Source organism: Ambystoma mexicanum, chromosome 2p, assembly GCF_040938575.1.
Source record: "Ambystoma mexicanum isolate Mex_15411 chromosome 2p, UKY_AmexF1_1, whole genome shotgun sequence".
In the NCBI taxonomy this organism is placed as follows: Eukaryota; Metazoa; Chordata; class Amphibia; order Caudata; family Ambystomatidae; genus Ambystoma; species Ambystoma mexicanum.
Window position 1 is genome coordinate 116,104,286 of NC_090923.1, and position 15,076 is coordinate 116,119,361.

Consider the following 15,076-nt stretch of genomic DNA (forward strand, 5'->3'; position numbering starts at 1 on the left):
TTCATTTACTCCCTAGTTTCTCTTCTCGAGGTGTAGGTGGTCGTGGAAAAGGATCCATCTCGGAGCAACATAGAAAGTAGAGACGTGAAGAAAACCCAAACCTACTACAAGGTTCTTGATTCTTCGGAAGGATGTGCTTTAGTGCAACTGCAGCCAATGAGTGGTGAGTCTGATGTATGTCATTGCTTTCTGGTAGGCTTGTCTTTGGCAATGTATAGGTGTACTTGCATTCCGCTCTGCAGCATGGCTCTACAATGTCGCCCGGTACGAAAAGCAGAGTGGTGGTTGCGGGGGTGTCCCTCGCGCTCCTTGGTCACAGTAACAGGAGTCAGGGTTGTAGGGGTGTGCCCCGCTTACCATTACGGTAAGCGGGGGACAGGAAAAATAAAAACAAACAAAATAAAAAAGGCCACAGCGGCGTCAGCACCGCCTCAAGTAAGTGAGAGGAACTGATGCCGCAGGAGCACAAGAGAGTCGGCGGCGCACGCATATGTGTGCCACGGGAAAGGTAAGTGGGGTGGTGGTTGGAGGATTGCGGGCAAAAGTGATCTAACTGATCGCCATGCCGTAATTGGCATCAACATTTTAATCGGCGCAGTTACGGACGGTGCAGTAAACACATAGATTCGCTCCAGATGCAGTGCACACTGGCTCTTTTCATGCTGTGCAATGTTTGGGGTGCTTTGATTTAGTCATGCAGATTGCGGTAAGGAGGAGGGAGGAAGAATGGGAGAATAGGAAAGCGACAGGGAAGTATAGACTGGGAGAGGTGGAGGCACAGCTAGAGGCATGAATGTGAAAACCAGCCACTTACTAATGGGCGCACACAAGAAAATGCATGTACTCTGTGAGGTGAGACCTGGGCACAGTGGGTGTAGCCAGGAGCCCTTGTTCTTGTGTTCTTCAGTCGATTACAGTGAAGCCTTGCAAGGCAATGGGGCTCTGTATTCACTTTTTTCTACATTGTGGCCATGGTACAAAGAAAAAGCACTGGAGCACTCTACTGAAACATGGTGAACTAGCTTAGAAGCCCGTGTACACATGACAAAGTGCTGGTTTTGAATAACGCAGTAGGACCACTATATATCATAAGGCAACAGCTCCCTATAGCCGTGACAACAGGCAAAGCAATAAGACCTGGCATTGTCTCTATATATCCTAAGGCAACAGCTCCCTCTAGCGATGAAAACAGGCGTAGCTATGGCCGCATCGGACAAACATACAGGGCAAACATACATCTGCCCTTTTATTATATTGTTAGATGATTATAACATAGGTGGCCGTATTAATTCTGATGGGCAGACTCTTATTATGTGGACAAATTCCACTCAACCCAGCAAGTTCATAACAAGATCAGTGGTCAGTATTAACCCCAGCCTGCAATTTCTGCCAAATGATACACTGCACCACTAACAGAAATGTCTTGTGGATGGACAGTTGCTATGTGATGCCCCCTTCGCCATGCAGGCGGCATCATACAGCATGTCTCCAAGCAAGCCTGGTGGTCATTGGTGCAAGCAGAGACCAGTGATCACTAATGCTGGGCATACTATGTAAATAGAGCGCCCATCTCCATAGTATGATCCAGAATGTTGTGTGTAGGTGACAAGATTCTACTAGAACTTAAGTGCAAATGTACATGTGTATACAGCATATTTACAACAATTATGTGTACATCGGCTGAAATGCTAACTTAGGCAGCAAGCTGCTGTTGAGGATTCAATTATAAATATATTGAGAATGAAATTTTAAGGAAGTATGAAGTCAACATAGGCCTATGCAGGCTGGGACAAGGTGGTTACCAACCATTAGTGAGGCATTTCAATAAACATTTATAAAGGACTGCAGAGTTTTCCCCAATAGATTAATGCAAAAAGCACGTTTCTGGTTTTTTTTAAGCCCTTCTGAGATCACGTTTTGACTAGACAGTATTGATTGGACAATAGCAAAAGGTGTGCTTGTTTAGAAAAGTTCTTCCTTAAATATGTTTTCACTCTTTTTTTTTAATGACATATACTCCAAAAACGAAATGCCCGTAAACTCAGTGTCTGACCATGTAAATCCATTATTATGGAAACTCCAGAGGCTCGCTAAGTAATGCCAAGGTTCACGTGCAAAGGAAAAATAAGGGAGTACCTTTTAACAAGAAAAGCAATAAGAAGACAGGAAAGGGAATAATGGGGCAAGAAGGGTGAAGATGAACCAAGAGAGGAGAAAGGGATGGACCGGCATGCTACCAAAAACCCAATCATAGGGTCTAAAAATGTCCAGTCTATTTGACTGCCAGTCCATATCTACCACCATGACTCTCTCCATTGTTGCATGACCCAACCAGTGCAGCAACCTCCAGTCCCCCATGGATTCTGGAATCTCAGCAGTGGTCTCTGGAGAAATCGGAGTCAGAGGGTTACGTTAACATACCTGTTCCTTTCCCCCAACTGCTTCCAGAAGATTACATGGTTGTAAAGTCCTGTCCCTAAACTACTCCTTCCAGACTCTGGTTGGTGGAGACCAGGTCAAGGATCCATGGCCTATCCTCGTGACTGGGATTGAGTTAGTTTGCTATCCTGAACCTTACTTGCCTTTTTGACTTTTTGATCATAACCACTGGCATCGTCCAAATCCCTTAATAAACCTACCCGTAAAGTATAACTTTGTAACTGGTGACTTTAGGGCACAAGACCCCAAACCATTTTATGGTTGGGCTCATCCATTTTTAGGGGAACTACTCTGCATTTATTCTAAGTGTCTAAACTTAATTTCATGTACGTACCTGTGTAACACTGTTTACAGAAGCTGGTGGCAGGATCTTAAGTATCACAGGGAGAGCCCACTGGCTCCCACCACCCAGGCCTCATGTCTCTCTAACTCTCTCCAGGTGTAACCAAGTGCAAGGCATAACATTCCAGGCTGCTGCATCACCATGTGCTGTGCATTCTATGACATCACATGCCACACAGGATGAATCTACACAGATGATCCAGGAGGTGGGGAAGCAGGATATAACACACCTCGTTCCGTTAGAGAACCAACAAGGCAGATTCTGCAAACACCAAACAAGCAGAGGGAAAAAAACACAACACACCTTCTCTCTTTAACCAGCTGTAGTGAATTTCTTAATCATGTTGACACCAATAACGCATGTGTATTTGTATTAATTATTAGTTTAATCGGAGGAGCCCCCGAAACGGCCTTCTCAGCCAAGCCACATCTTCGTATATGATTCCATCAACATTCTGGAATCATATACGAAGATGTAACCATGGTAACAAACCAACATTCTCACATCTCCCTTTCTAAACAATAAAAATACATATTGTATTCAAACAAAAATTTTCTGTTAACTTTAACTAACACTAAACAATATAAATATTGAACATCACACTGTATCTTAATAACCAAGAAAAAGGATACAATTTCTTCCATGTTTTTTTTTTCACGTATCAGCCAGTCTTGAAAATATCACTATGTTGAACTCTTCAATAATATACATAGTCTTGTTTGTAATTCCATATTCTTTTTCTACTTCTTGATCCTGACTGAACACTATCATTTTTCTCTTCAATTGAACCTTTCTGTACTTCCTTCCCTTGCAACTTTCCTTTTCCTGCAACAAAATCATCTTCTCCATATCTCCTCACTTCATTCTCCTTTGCCACCACAATATCATCACATGACCATTTCTTGCCATCATCCAGTATCACAGACTTTCTTGAGCACTCCATAACTTTCTGTGGAGTACGAAACTTAGACTCTCCTTTCATCACACGTGTTGGTTCCCTCACTCTAACCATATCACCTTTCCTGATTTTACTCTCTTGAACGTTTCTCTGCTTGTCATAATAACTTTTATATTTCTCTTGTTTCCTTTTTACTTTGTCAACAATGTCATCCATGTTAATTTTGTTTTTATTCTCATTGCTCATCATCCAAGCAGGCCTCAATCTATTGGTGAAAAGTCTTCCTCTCATCAATGTAAATGGCACCTCCTCGGTAATTGAATGTGGTGTGACCTTATATGTAGTGAGAGCTTCCTTAAGTGTCTCCTTCCATGGTAACCCATTTGCACAAGCTAACTGTAATATACCTTTAATGAAACGATTCATTCTTTCTACCAGACCATTACCCATTGGGTGGTATAGCGCTGTAGTAGTATGTTTGATAGATCTGTCCCTTAAAAATCCTTGAATCTCTGACGACATGAACTGGGCTCCATTATCTGATACAATTTCTTGCGGGTCTCCTTCTCTACTAAAAATCTCATCCAAAAACTTCACTACTTTAACAGCTGTCACTGACTCCTCTGCTATGCCACATTCCACCCACTTGGATGTATAATCAACTAATACTATTAGATAGATCTTCTGACACTCCAAAGATTCATATGGACCAGCTATATCAATAGCCAATTTAGTCCAAACAGTAACAGGAATGTCCACAGGTTGTAATGGAGTCACTCGTACCGATTTGCTTTTGTCGCTTACAGCACAAGCAGTACAATTTTTAACCAAGGCTTCCATATCACTCCACATGTTGGGCCACCAGTAAGCCTCTCTTACTCTTCTTTTCGTCAACATTCTACCCACATGGCCCTCATGCGCAATGTCCATGATCCTTTTTCTTAAAACTGTAGGTGGTATTATACGATCTCCTCTATACACACATACCTCATCATTGGACAATTCATCCTTAAATCTTTCCCATTGGCTCAACTTGTCATCAGTTTCTCTCCAACCAGCTTCAATAGCCTTCCTCAACATCTCTTGTTCAATATCATTGCCTGTTGCTTCCATCCAATCTTTTTTTGAAAAACTAGGATGCACTTGAGCTATAATACAATCCATGCTCTGTTCCTCTCTGAACACTTGTTCATCCTCACCGTTATCTAGATTATTTTCACATGGCAATCTAGAGAAACAGTCCACAACAACATTATTCTTTCCCGGAGTGTACTTTATGGTCACATTGAATTGCATAATAATCAAAGTCCATCTTCTTATACGTGGAGACATCATGTGGGAATTTTTTGCGTTCAATACATGAACAAGAGGCTTATGATCCGTTCTTACATCTACAGGAATTCCCCAAATAAGACTCTTAAAATGTTCTAATATCCACTTTATTCCAAGTGCTTCTTTTTCTATTGTCGAATAACTTCGCTCAGCACCTCTTAATGTCCTTGATGCAAACGCTATGGGAACTACTTCTCCATTTTGCACTTGTTTCAAAATACCACCTAAACCTACATTGCTTGCATCCACTGCTATTCTTGTTCTGGTACTTGAGTCAAACAATTTCAAAGCTGGTGCTTTATTAATCATAGTCTTTATCTTTTCAAACTCCTTTTTACATCCTTCTGACCAAACATATTTCATTCCTTTGCACATTAACTTCCTCATACTTTCAGTGTTATCAGAGTAGTGATCAATGAATTTGGAATAATATTCTGTGAGACCCAAAAAACTCCTCAACTGGTCTTTATTATTTGGTTCTGCAATTTTAAGAATGGTGTCCACCAAGGATTCTTTAGGCATGATGCCTTTATCACTTATTTGGTGACCGAGATATGTCACTTCATTTTGTTTTATTTTACACTTTTCAATCTTAAGTGTCATTCCCTTCTGCTGTAACATTTGCAACACAGCTAACAATTTCGCATCATGCTCCTCTTGAGAATTTCCTGACACCAAAATATCGTCCTGGAAGTAATACACTCCTTGTAGACCTTCAAACAGATAATGCATTAACCTCTGGAACACTGCAGCAGCCGAAGCTAACCCAAACGGCATTCTCTTGTACCTAAAAGCTCCCAACGGCGTCACAAAAGATGTCAAATGTCTCGATCCTTCCTCAAGTACCACCTGATGGTAGGCCGACGACAAATCCAAAGTCGTGAAAAATTTTGCTGGACTCATAGTGGATAACATCTCTCCAATATTCGGTAAGGGATGTCGATTAATCCATATGTTGGCATTTAAATCTCTTAAATCGACACACATCCTGATGGATCCATCTGTTTTTTTAACCAATACAATAGGCGATAACCATTCCGAACTTTCAATTGGTTCAATGACATCTTGCTTGCATAGTTTCTCTAACTCAGCCTTTAATGCATCTCTGGTGCCGATGGGTATACTTCTCACTTTATGTACAACTGGTGTCACACCTCGTTTGAGAATAATGCGATGCTCAAATCCTTTAAGCAAACCAATCTTGTCATTGAAGACATTTGGAAAAGTTTTTGCCAAACTCTCTGCATTGTCACACACCTTTTCAGAAATGCACAATATGGGTACACTTTCTCCTGGATGAATTTTGATATTCAATGCAGCCTGCTCTCACCATCCTACTATTGAAAAACCATCCTCCGCCACATACAATCTGCAGTATGTCTTGCGTCCTTCAAATTGCAATTTCACCCAAACACAACCTATAATATTGATAGGTGTCTTTCCATAACCTGTTGCTCTGGTGTTTGTCATCTGTAATTCTTCCATCTTCTTCTTCAAAACATTTACATATGTCTGTACATCAACCATAGTATAAGGGGAACCTGTATCCACCATCACTTGTAACGTTACACCATCAATATCCATAGGCACCCAAGATCCTACTCCATCATCTCTTGGTGTGACAGTAAGTATCTGGACTCTATCCTCTGCCCGATCTGTTATTGATACCAAATTACTGGAATCAGCATTCTCCTCAACAGCTCTCACGCCCATGGTAGTTGCATTTCTACTTCTATAAAATCGACCAGTAGTCCTACCAAATCTACCATTAAATCTGCTTCTTCCTCTGTTGGTGCGACACATCTTTCCAAAATGTCCAGTATGTCCACACCTAAAACACTCTGCTGAGAATGCTGGACACTCCTTTTCCATGTTTTCGTGTTTGCTCCATCCACAATATGTACACCTATTACTTTGCTTGAATGCACCTCCTCCATCTTGTCTGTAACCACCAGATGTCTCTGACCTGACCATTCTCTTGACCATGGCAATCAGTTTTTCTTCTTGGTTGTTTTGCTGTTCATCATCTATCCCTTGGACTGACTTAATTCCAGTGAACTCTGGTTTACTTTGAACCTCTCTCATACATTTTTCACCCATTTCCATAGACCTGGCTATCGCCACAGTCTTTTCTAATGTGGGATTTTTCGCCTGCCACAGTCGTTGCTGAATGCACGGGTCAGCCACATGCAACACTATCTGATCCCTCAAATATTCATCCATGACTCCTGTGAAAGCACATGTGGTCATTAGTCCTCTCAATGCAGCTACATATGAATCAATACTTTCTTCTTTGCCCTGTTTTCTTGTGAAAAATCTGTATCTTTCTAAAACAATGTTGGACTTATTACCAAAATGTTTGTTCAATTTAGCAACTGCTGTATCATACTTCCTTGACCCACTTGACGCTTCACCCCATGTTTCTTCATCATGTTCTAGATCAGGTAATGATCTAAATATCCTCAAAGCTTCAGTACCAATGCAGTGTAACAACATTGCTTCTTTTTGATCATCATTGAATTTAGCCCCTCCAATCGCTCTCAAATAAACATTAAAATTGTCCTGCCACTGCTCCCAAGGGTATGTTGGATTACCAGGAGCCGACAAGAATTATATAGGAGCAGCCGTGTTTTGCATGGCTAAAGCTTGATGATGATTAGTATGTAATGCCCTACTCATATGTAGTATCCTCTGAATTGTTAGTATGCTTCTTTGCTTATTATCATTTGCTCTTTACACGTTTTTTTTTTTTTTTAATATATGCCCAACTTCCTGTCTTACGGCAAAAAAAATATAAACTAAAGTCAGTAATGCCGTGCATCCATAAGCGTCGGATTAATCTCCGTTTGTTTATCTCCTTCGATAAGTTGTAAACTGTAACAAACAGCTGATCACCGTAAGCGCGATCGTACCAAAACAAGTTTTTTTTTTTCAAAATGGCGGCACGCAACTCACGTACGAGGGTCCTTTACTCTAGCCTCAAACGACGGTTGATCCACACACTCTCGCGCTGCCCTCGATATCCCTGGTAAGGTGATTTCTTAACTTCCTCGTTGTAATGTCACTGCTTCCTGATACCGCTCACCCGTTCTTCGTCATCATTGTCTCCTCCGGCACAGCAGCTCACAAAAGCCGACCTTTACACCATATAATCTCCACTTCCTCTCTTTCTCCTGTCCGGGGGCTCCCTCCACTAACCAGCATCCTCGTCGCCAATTGTAGTGAATTTCTTAATCATGTTGACACCAATAACGCATGTGTATTTGTATTAATTATTAGTTTAATCGGAGGAGCCCCCGAAACGGCCTTCTCAGCCAAGCCACATCTTCGTATATGATTCCATCAACATTCTGGAATCATATACGAAGATGTAACCATGGTAACAAACCAACATTCTCACACCAGCCAACAAGAAAGAAGGATCTACACAAGCTACACACAGGAAGAACAGGAGGGGAGAAACGCAGACACAAAACAATCTCCTTCTCCTTCCTGAAAAACACCATGACACCAGACTGCTAGATGCATGGATTTCTGAGGGACGAATGGAACACCAAAACGAGACATATCGGGACTAGCACGCTAAAGTGGAACATTGCCGTCAACACCCCTGTGAGACAGAAATCTACCACTCCGTCACAATAACAGTGACCTGGGGGTGTCAAACCGAACAAAAGTCCTCCAGACTGTCAACACCCTGTGATCAGAGCTGCTGGCCAGGCAAGTAAGAACCAAACTGCTACCTTACTTTGATTCGGTTTGGCTAGTTCTCAGTGTCTCCCTGTTCACTGTAACAGGGTAGCCTCCCAAAATCCACTCCCCAGGGTTGATTTTGGAAATCCATCTCAACACATCTCATGCTTCTTCATAACGATGCTGGACAATCTTTCTTTTAATTACAGACAACATCCAGCAAAGGTCTGGACGGGCCACCCGCAAAACAGCCCACCAGAGCCTGCAGACTGACTATAACCCATTTACCAGCTCTTTTCAACCAACAGTGAGAGAGCGAGCCTCTATGTAGAGCATCTTGCGAGCCAGCCCGGACATGATGAACACTGGGCAGCACCACCTGACACCAGCGCACACCACGGTCCAGAAGCTATGGCTGAGCTCTTTAAATGGACTAATACAAACCTGCTGTGGAGCATCTCTCTGACAAGGAACACAGAGACCTTCCAAAACGTACCATGGACTTAGCCGTGGCGTGGCTCCGTAATACAAACTGGAACACTTTCCAGCGTGGGCTGCCATTATCCCAGTGCAGCAGACCCGCAAGGTAAAAAGGGGCGGGGCATAAACCCCTTTTTATGTATGTTTGCATTTGTAACACCTCGCTGGTAGGGAAGACAGGCCAATATTGGGCCTGGGAAGAAGACCAGTGGGAGAGGGAGGATAAAAAGGCAGACCGGAATCAAGGAGGTGTGGGTTGTTCGATTAAGGTCAGAGGAGGAGGAAGGTGAGGGATGTGGCAGACCAAGAGCCCAGCATGAAGGAGGATAGTGGACAGGAGTGTGGAGGCAGTTTTGGAGAGTTGATGAAGTATTACTTGCTGTGAGCAAGTGGTTGCGAATATGTTTGTAAGGTGTGTGAGAAATCCAGGGAATTCGTCCCTACTCCCCTTTTGAGACAAGAGAGGTGAACATGCTATGCTAATCACTCTGAGGAATTGAGCAAGCAGAATCTCACTGGGGTGATCCAATGTGAACTAATCTGTACCATCACCCTAAAACCCCATGACCAACAGGGTTGTTGCATACATGCATGTTGATCATATTGCTAAAGAAGTAGGCTGTTAAAAAATGATGGGTTTGGTTGCGGACACAATCCAGGACGCTGACAACCCATTACCAGTGGAACTGTGTCTCTCGTTCTCAAGCAGAACATATAAGGGACAAGCACCTTATCTGGAGGGTGAGCAGAGCCAAGGCAGAAGAGGACGACTCCTGGAAAGGGGCCTGCAGCCGAGGGACTGCGCAAAGCAGCAGGCGCTCCTGCCGAGTGTAGCCGACGCAGTCTGGAGACAGGCCCACGATGCATACGTGTTTATACGTGTTCAATTTAGTACAGTTCACACAAAAACAGGGTTTCTTGAGGTTCCCTTCCCCATGACAGTGTTTTTCAGTTCTTTTGGTGCTCAGGACTCCCCAAGATTTCACTGTAGCACTTAAACTGCTTTCACTTGCTCAACGTTCACTATAAGAAAACAATAGGTCTGTTTGACCCACCTTCTGACTTGCTTTACCAATTATTTCACTGTTCCCTATGGTTTGCTCAAAATGTCCTTATTTAGGGCGCCCTCATCTGGGTGCAGATGACATAGAATGCACGGTCTATCCATCGCAGGTTGCGCAACCAGGAACCCTATGCTTCTCCTTGGCATGCTTTGTGATGTCTGTGATTTTCACAGTAGGGAACTTCTTGGTCTGGGCGCAGTTGTCAGATCACACAGTCTACCCATTACAGATCGTGCAACCATAAGTTACCCTTAGCCTGGGCCCCCTCACAGGCTCTTCTGCTTCAGGCTTCTGACGTCTCACACTTGTACTCTCTTTGGTTAGTGTAACACTCTACTGCATCAGTCTTTCTTTCGCCTTGCCAAAGGTTTATAGTACCTTCACACATTGTTAGAATACTCAAGTGATTGTTCAATTTTCCATATGCTTTAGTTCTGCTCACAGTGCTGATTATGTGCAGTCTGACATTTAATATGTTGGTTTAACTTCAAATGTTTGTTCAGTATTCAATAGGATTTGATCTTATTCAAATAGCAATTTCCATTCAGTTTGTTATTCAATATAACGTGGTTTCATGCAAACAGCAATTTCCATTCAGTTCGGTATTCAATATATTTCGTATTCACCTTATATTCCTGGACCTTTACTTGCCTGTGTTATGATGAAATGTGGTAAACCCAACCATTGTTGTTTAGGAAGAAGAAATGTGAAAGTAGTTGTTCTTTAAAGAAGAGACATTATATTGAATTTTGTCTATAAGTGTGAAGACAAATTCTTTTTGGTTTATTAAGCAGGAGCTTACGGAAACTTTGGACAATCATTTTGAAGAGTGATAAATCTTGTTTAACAATGCGACAATCCAAGTGTCAAGTGAAAGACTCATGGAGTGAAAACTTTGTGTTGCATTTGGAACAGAACTTGACTATTGAAAAGAACTTTCCTGATTGGAACAGTGGTTTGGAAAATCCTGAATTAATCCTGGGGAAGGGGATCTGACCCTTGTTTCAAGTATACGTGGTTACAAAGTGTGTTTGAACTGCTATTTTATTGAGTTTGAACGGCCATATGATACCTGTATTATTTTGTTGTATCCACAAGTGTGAGGGACAGATATCTTTTGATATTAGAGTGTTTTCCTTTAGTCTTAGTTTGACAGGTAGGGAAATCCTCATTAGGTTAGGGGAAAGGGAGGTATTTATCTCACCCATATTGTTTGATAAAATGGCTACTTGTGAGCAAACTCTATCTACTTGTCTGTCTCACATTTCTGACCTCTCACATTGGTCTTTATTTTAGCACGTGGTCCCACTATTCCCACCAGGATCTGGACTTTTGCTTTTCAATTTAGTAATTTTAGAGGTTGCTTCTCTACCATGCTTTGAGCCCAGGTCAACCGATATCTCCAGAGATCCTGTCTAACAATGGCTTCACTATACTAGCTATCTGTCCATCTTGGATTAGCCACAGCAAGCTGACCTCTCATCCATCCTTTAGCTCAACTCTCCTGTCAGGTGGAATACTGTCCTATCTAACCCCCAATTTGCAGGGTTTGATATAATTCTATATACTAGCTTATTCATGAAAGTATGTTATCCTGATTAGTGGGCATGCTGATTTTCACTTTGTAGCCTCTGTTTGTTTCTTGCACAATAGTTCCACCTCCACCCCATGATTATTCGCTAGTGATCCCAGCAAATATGGTGCATGTAGGATTAATAAGAGTTGGCCTGTGTTACATTTCCGACATCTTAAAGTAATAGATACCTTGTCTGCCACTTTGGAATCTGGTGGAAGAGTAAATAGACCTACCCTGCTGGCTAGTGATTCTCTTTGGGTCCCTAAAAGTAAGTTAGTACTTCACGGGCGTGGCTCCTCAGAGCGTGAGCTTTCACTGCATTAGTGATTTCAATGTAGCTCTGGTCCAGAGTCCATTCCAAAGCTTGTTCACCTGGTGTGAGTTTCCTTTATGCTCCTGCTTAATGTGTGTATACCGTGAATAATACTTGTCATCTGCAAACAATCACCTGTCAATATTATGAAAGGTAAACCCAGGTTCTGAGGCCTTTTCTCTTGTAGTTTTGTCTTGGTCAGACAAGCCTTGTCATACTCTGGTCCTTTATGAGATAGATGCTGCCTCTGTCCCCACAGGGAATCCTTTCCAATACCTTGGAACGGCTGAGAAATCCTCAGTTTACTACCTCTAGGAGTTGTATCACTGGCCTCCACCCCTCGTCAGGGCAAATGGCCACAGTGACATCAGTTCAAACACCACACGCCCATGGACAGACTACCATCTAATCCACTTCCACATTCCTTCAAACGTTGTAACCCACCGAAACTCTCCTATGCCAGCCGCCACAGCCAGGTCAAAAAAAACTGCTTACCAAAGACAGACTTCACCCTCTCTTGGAAGCTTCAGCTCTAGCACAACCCCTCTCAAACAACCCAACTGAACAGGTCAATCTCTAAAACTCCATTCTCAAAGAAGCAGTTGACCCCATTGCTCATTTAGAGAAAAAAAGAGGAAAAAATATCAGACACACCAACTCCTGGTACAATCAAGACCTCGTCGATCTAAAAGTACTCAAAAGGCAAGTCCTAAACAAATGGCAATCCTACCCGTCTGACTCCACACATGACCCCTACCTCTCCATTGCCAAGCAATACAAAATCTCCATGGCCTTAGCAAAAGCCACTGCATACAACATCAGAATTCAAGCAACTGTTCGCCATCTTCGAGTTGGTTGTTCCCCCGTCCTCCACACATCAAACAGTAAAAGACGAGAAATGGTGTAATGACATCCAACATGATATGTTGGGGAAAAATCAATTTACTCCAAGAAAAGATCAAATACAACTTCAACAACCTACCTAAAACCACACCACCTATACCTACCACTCCTGAACTCAATTCTCCTAACCTTCTAGACCCCAAGCCCCTGCCGTTCTTTACCTTCAGAAATGTAACCATCCCTGAAGTCACATCAATCATGATGCATATAAAACCATCACTATGCAAAGGGGACATCTGTCCAGCATGCATAATCAAAGACTGTGCTGCAGCACTAGCCCCATTCATCACAGCCTTCATTAATGCCTCATTCACATTCGGCACAGTTCCATCTTCCCTTAAAGAAGCTTGGGTCCGGCCATTGCTAAAAAAGCCCACACTGGACCCTGACTCCCCAAAAAATTACAGGCCCATCACCACAGTGCCATTCTTGTTGAAAATATTTGCCAAAGCTGCATATCTGCATATCCAATCCTACCTCGAGTTGCACAACATACTGGGAAAGAGGCAATCTGGTTTTCGCCCCCGCCATGGCACTAAGTCAGCCCTGCTTGACTTAAAAAATCAGCTACTAGGTAACATGGACAAGGGCAAATCAGCGCTCCTCCTGCTCCTTGACCTATGTGCAGCGTTTGACCTGGTTGACCACAAGATCCTAAGGAAACACCTCACATACTGCACACTTCTCCCATGAGGCCACCACTTGGATAACAGCCTTCCTCGACGGCCGAGCCATGAGGGTCTTCTCAGACCAGGCATCAGCCGCTCCGTCCCCTATTGGCTGTGGCGTTCCACAAGGCTCATGTACCTCCCCCACACTCTACAACCTTTTCACCTTACAACTGTTCAATGACCTAGAAGATTTCGGCATAACGCTCACCAATTATGCCGATGATACACAAATTCTTCTCCCTCTTACTGGTGACTACGCACATGACCTCACAGAACTACAAAACACGTATGCCATCATCCAGGCCTGGATGGCAGCAAATGGCCTTTGTCTCAATGGAGACAAAACCGAAATCCTACTGGTTGGCCCAAAGGAGACCCTAAAAAAACTAGACAAGAACTATTGCAGTTTCAAAATAGAGAACACTGTAGTCACAGTCTCGACTGCTGTAAAAACTCTTGGAGTCTCCCTGGACTAAACCCTATCTATGGATATCAAGTCAGCTATATCTCCTCCTCAGCAGCACTCGCAACCAAAATTATCAATGCAGTAAAACCCTACCTCTCAACCAAAAATTGTCTCAACATTGCCAGAGCAACTATAGGTGCTAAACTAGACTATTGTAATGTCCTCCTACTCGGCACATCCGCCAAAAACATCAACAGATTACAAATCGCTCAAAACAATGCACTTAGAGCAGCTCTTAGCATTCCTAAGAGAGAGCACATCTCTCAGGCAAGAAAAGATGCCCACTGGCTCCCCATCAGAGGGCGCATACTGTTCAAGACACTTAAAATAACCCACAGATGCCTATCCCAATCAGCACCCACTTATCTAGTGGAACAAATACACCAAGTCCAAACACTCAGCCCTAAACATGACATATACTCATACCAGCTCACTATTCCTACCTTTAATAGAACTAAAGCCGGTGGCTCCAGTTTTGAGGTACTAGCACCAAAATCCTGGAACTCACTTCCACTTGAACTCAGAACAGAAACTTCCCTCATGGCTTTCAGAAAGGCACTGAAAACCAAACTATTCAAGTAAACCGCACCTGCTCCGCTGTCTCCCCTCTAACCTTGGAACAAGAGCAGCGCATGTACCTAACCACTGAACCTGTAACTACGTATTGTAACTATGTTAACCTGCTGCCAAGTGAAAATGCTGTAACAGCGCCTCAAGGCCCGAGGGCAGTTTGTGCGCTTTATAAATGGAAATAAATAAAATAAATAAATAGTCTGGTGTGGTTGTGCTGTAATGTGAATTATATATGTTGTGGATGTGAGAGAATCTTAGCACTGGTGAAATGATTATAGTGATTTTAAAATAAAATAAAAATAATATATAAAATAAGTTGCACTCA

The 15,076-nt window shown here is 42.7% G+C and overlaps 1 protein-coding gene across 4 annotated transcripts in view; it reads left to right on the forward strand.

The window, feature by feature from the left end:
• The window catches only part of RPUSD3 (RNA pseudouridine synthase D3), a 166,849-nt gene that overhangs the window by 109,314 nt on the left and 42,459 nt on the right, over positions 1 to 15,076 (forward strand). For all 4 annotated transcript variants that reach the window (XM_069643363.1, XM_069643361.1, XM_069643364.1 and 1 more), the window contains exon 8: positions 37 to 163. In XM_069643363.1, coding sequence (XP_069499464.1) covers positions 37 to 163 — 127 coding nt within the window. The remainder of the gene's footprint in view (positions 1 to 36; positions 164 to 15,076) is intronic.